This window comes from Volvox carteri (genome assembly GCF_000143455.1).
Source record: "Volvox carteri f. nagariensis unplaced genomic scaffold VOLCAscaffold_158, whole genome shotgun sequence".
In the NCBI taxonomy this organism is placed as follows: Eukaryota; Viridiplantae; Chlorophyta; class Chlorophyceae; order Chlamydomonadales; family Volvocaceae; genus Volvox; species Volvox carteri.
Window position 1 is genome coordinate 522 of NW_003307701.1, and position 4,433 is coordinate 4,954.

The 4,433-nt window shown below is 56.7% G+C and overlaps 1 protein-coding gene across 1 annotated transcript; it reads left to right on the forward strand.

Annotated features, from left to right (window-relative positions):
- Positions 1-2,041: 2,041 nt before the first annotated feature.
- On the forward strand, positions 2,042-3,899 carry VOLCADRAFT_100792 (uncharacterized protein; the record flags this gene model as incomplete). Its single annotated transcript, XM_002959306.1, has 3 exons — positions 2,042-2,201; positions 3,371-3,552; positions 3,774-3,899. 3 exons carry the CDS (start codon positions 2,042-2,044, stop codon positions 3,897-3,899), a joined length of 468 nt encoding a protein of 155 aa, XP_002959352.1.
- Positions 3,900-4,433: the final 534 nt, after the last annotated feature.

The window sequence follows — 4,433 nt, forward strand, 5'->3', positions numbered from 1 at the left end:
TGTTGAGGAGGTTGGTGATGTTCGGAAGTGGATACCGGTTTTTATGGTGATTTTGTTAAGAGTGCTAAAGTCAAGGCACATGAGAAGCGAGCCGTCCTTCTTTTGTGAGAAGAGGACGTGCGCACCGAATGGTGACTTCGATTCTTAAATAAAACCTTTGGCCAGCAAGTCAGAGAGCTGCTTTTTCAGTTGCAAAACTGAGCAATCATCGCGCCCCACCCCCATCAAATGCATATGCCTATGGGCAGCAGGGGAGTATGTATGCTACGTACTGATAGCTATAGGGGATTGCTTCTGTGTTGACTGGGAGGTTGGGTAACATATTGAGCCCAACATTGTGCCCAACAATCGTAGAGAAGTGAGTGAAGTGATGGTGAGCTCGCTTCGTTAATGTGTCGCCGTTGATTACTGTTGTCCTTTTCTTGCTGTCATTCGACCAACTTCCATTGTTATCCCGGCACTCCTACTGCTTCAAACATCCGTGTCTTATCATTTTTGTGTTTGTCATGCTGTTCTGCCGCATTCTGTTCGCATCACCTATGCACACCTCGTCGTGCAGTCACACCAATGCGGATTGGTTGTGTGCTACGGTGAAGAAGAACTGCTGGGCTCTTCAGTGCAATGGCGACCGTTTACGTGCATGTACGGCCATTCAGTTGCCCTGGAAAGCGGCAACAGCAATTCAGTACTACTGTAGCTATTGCCATAATTTGAAAGTAGAGCCTTGTTTAAATACGCGCCATTCTAAGCAGTTGGCATTCGGCCTGATCCCTCTTGAAACCAATAATTAAACTCTGAGTAGAGCGACTTGAGCCGATAAGTGCACAACAGAAGCGCAATGAAGTCGACATAACAAGCTAAATAACAATATCTGTGCTGTCTGGCATCAGAGTAGAGAACACGTAGGTGGCTTGTGGGAGTGGAGAGGAGGTGGGAAAGCGGTGGAGGAGAGTGGTTTGGAGGTGGAGAACAGGTGTTGCTGGCTCCGGCCGGTCAGGGTCAGGAGGGGAGGGATTTCGGGGTGGTAAGCGGGAGCAGGCAGCGTCTGTGAGCCGTGCCTTTTCCAGGCTTTATAGGGGGGCGCCGTGCTGGCTGGTCATCCCCCCCGCGGCTATAGGTGTTTTTGCTGTGTCTCACGCTGGGCTGCATCCGAGAGCCCGCAACCCCCAGGAGGAGACTGACGAGCAGACCAGTTTTCGCCTCGTTTGTGAGTGGACCGGCGAGGAAGTGGTGGCCACCCTCGGGTAGTGTTCGTAGTTCGTTGCTTGTGGTAATTGAACAGCTGGCCTTCGAGGACCAGTGTGCGAGTACTCGCTTTGTGTTGGTCTTCTCTGTGCATCTGTATCTCGGCTTTTGTGGTGTGTCGTCTCAGGCCCATGGTCCTCTGTGTATCTCTTGCCTTGCTGGCTGTGTGGGGCCCTGGCTTTTGTTGAGTGTGTAGAGGAGCCCCCTGAGTAGAGCCCCTGCCCCCGGTGGTGTTTTCTTTTTGCTCTTGTTTTGGCGGTCAAGAGGAACGAGAGCGCGTGAATAGGCAGACCAGGCGAAGTGGCGCCTTTCATGCGCCTCTCACATAGATCGGTTCACAGTCTTCTGCGCCGCTGTGTTGCCTAGCCAGGGGCTGGGAGAGTGTCCCGGTTGGCGTGAGTGAGGGAATGAGGCGCGCGCGGAGGAACAGACGGATGTAGAGCCGCGTGCCCATCCCTGCACTGTGTTTCGGCCCGGTCAGGGCCCCCGGTGCTCGTCCTTTATCGGGCGAGCCGCCCACAGTGTAACACCCCATCAACAATATCGTCTCACATAGCAACATAGATCCGAAACGGCGCTCAATTACCGTACATTGAGGCACGCTCATCGTGGTGTAGGGTGCATACTGATTAATGCAATGCTAGTAAGCGCTTCACAACACATTCCGCAATTAATTTGTACCCAGTGCCCTTGACCCATGTTGGCTCGTCTTTTCCTTTCCAACTTTGGATATCAGTGTGAATCAGCGTATTGCATGCCCACTATCTGAGTGCAGCTTTGAATCATGGTGTCAAGGATGGCCATGGCACAGGCCATTCGCACAGAGACCACTGGAGACGAGCAAATGGACTTGCTTGTTTTCACAGCACTCATGCCCGAGACCCAGCTGGCTGTCCTTCAGGAAGCCGACACCAACAAGTTCATCGTGGACTTTGTGCGCCAGCTAAAGGCCGCAGGTGCGTTGCCCGAGGCCCTTTGTTTAAGCGTTGTGGTTGAGAGCGGACGAGCTTTTGCCCTAGCAGGGTCAGCTCGCTGAGACATGCCATAGGATCCGATGTTGTGTAGCCTCGCAGAACTTCTGCTCCAATGCCGACTGCACGTGAAGTGATCACTGCAGTCGACAGAGAGACTGAGGCCTTGATTGCTCCCATACCCGAAGTTCTTGAAAGGGGCAGCTGCTGCAGCCGCCCCCCCCCGGGACCCCCCCCTCTACCCGCCACCACCATCCCTGCCCCCACGGCGGTGTACGACAACCCTGAAGAGGATGCATCCGGGCCACCAGGGGCAGTCGCTGCAGCCGCCGCCCCCTCCACCGCCGCCGCTGGCTGCAGCAGCAACGAATGGCAGGTCGCAGCGGTGGCAGTCGTGGTCGCAGTCATGGTCATCATCGCCGTGGCAGTGTGGGGGTGTGCGTGGTTAGCGCCTCTCGCAGGATTCGATATGCCGAGTGTTGCCCCGCCGCCAGTGCGACCTCAGTCACCGTACATCCCGTGTTATCCCTGGTGGTCCTGCTGGCGCCCTGACACAGCAGCACCTCCACAGCGGCCACCAGGCCCAGGCAGGCTGCGGTGTGCAGGGGTGTCCCCCACATGGCGGGATCTCGTTCCGTGTTGGGCCCACTGGTTGCGGCCGCCAGCAGTGGCAGCAGGTGCACATGCCGCCATAGAACCGCCAATGTCAAGGTGCCACGGCCGGACTGCAAAATCACACATTCATACATACATATATGCAAAATCATACATTCATACATGCATACAAGCAAACATCTGTATGCATGTAAGCACCTGGTGGTGGTAAGTGGTGATGGTGGAGAGGACTGGCAGCTGTGAGATAGACCTGCAGGTGGACCAGGGGAGACAACCGCCTGTCTGTCTGTCTGTCTGTCTGTCTGACTCATGAATGGGTACATCATTCAAACGAGCTTGCGGCTAACTGGCCCCACTTTCCCTCCCCCCCCCAATCCCCACCCCTTTCCCCCGCCGTGGACTTTGGACACCTTCCGGCAGCAGTTCATTCCTTCTGGTTTCTTTGCATTCCTTGCATTCCTTGATTTCCCCCCTTCCCTCCCTCTCTCCCCTCCTCACTGCATCCACGCGTCTCCATCCCCCCGAACAATACCCCGCAGGTCCCCTCCTTGCCAGCACACACCGCCGCCAGCAGGGGGCAGTGGCCCTCGCAGTCCCGCAGACTCAGCAGCAAGGACCTGGTCTCCGGGGGGTCCCGATTACATCGGCCCAGCAGCTCCAGGGTGGTCGCCACCTGGCCGGCAGCTGCTGCGAGATGAAGGGGGGTGCGACCAGCCTGGGGGTGAGGGGGTAGGTGAGGGGTTGAGGGGTTGAGGGGGTGCGGGGGTGGGCGGTGTTGTTGTTCTTATGGACAATGACTGCTTGGTGTGCGTTGTGAAAGGGGGGGTTGTGGGGAGAGTTTGGCCCCCCTAGAACTGCCCCCTCCTCCTAGCCGCCCGCCCGCCCGCAGGGGTCCCCCCCACAGATACACACATGTGCGCGCTCACCCACCTTGTCCTGCAGTGTTGTTTTGGCACGTTTTGGCAACCCTTGGCTGCGGCAAGGTGGAGCGCAGTCTGGCCCTCCTGCGTGCGGGTGGCCCCTCGGCAGGGGCAGGGGGATGGGGTGGCGGGAAAGACGAAGGAATGAGCTTCCCTGTGGCAGAGCCGCCTGCCATGTGGGCACTATCCTAACACCTGTAGAGGAACTCCAAGGAAACCTCGGATAAGCATCAAGTGTCCTTAAGTCCTACTATAGCTCAGCTCCTGGATCACAGCGCAGGGCCGGGTGAAGAGCTTTGGCATGGCGTTTCGAGGGGGCACCGGGGAGTGAGCGGGGAGAGCGCGAGGCAGGGGCTGGACACGCGACCATATGGAAGGATTTTGCCGCGCCGCATTTCCTACAAATTCAACGTGTTGTATTGACTTCCTTCAGGAGCCCATTTGTCTCGACGCCGACCAATCCATGACATTGGAAGCATGAAAAGCCATGCACCCCCGCGCGGACTCCCGAAGACGGTGCGAAGCCTCCCTGGAGTCCGCCAACGGAATCGCCCAGCGCGAGGCTTTCCCGACCTGCGACCTGAGTTCAGCTAAAATTATTTATTCAAACAATCCGTTTGCCTGCGATGTATGGAGCTTTTAAAACTGCAAAGAATGATCAAGCAGAACCGCCATGATCAAG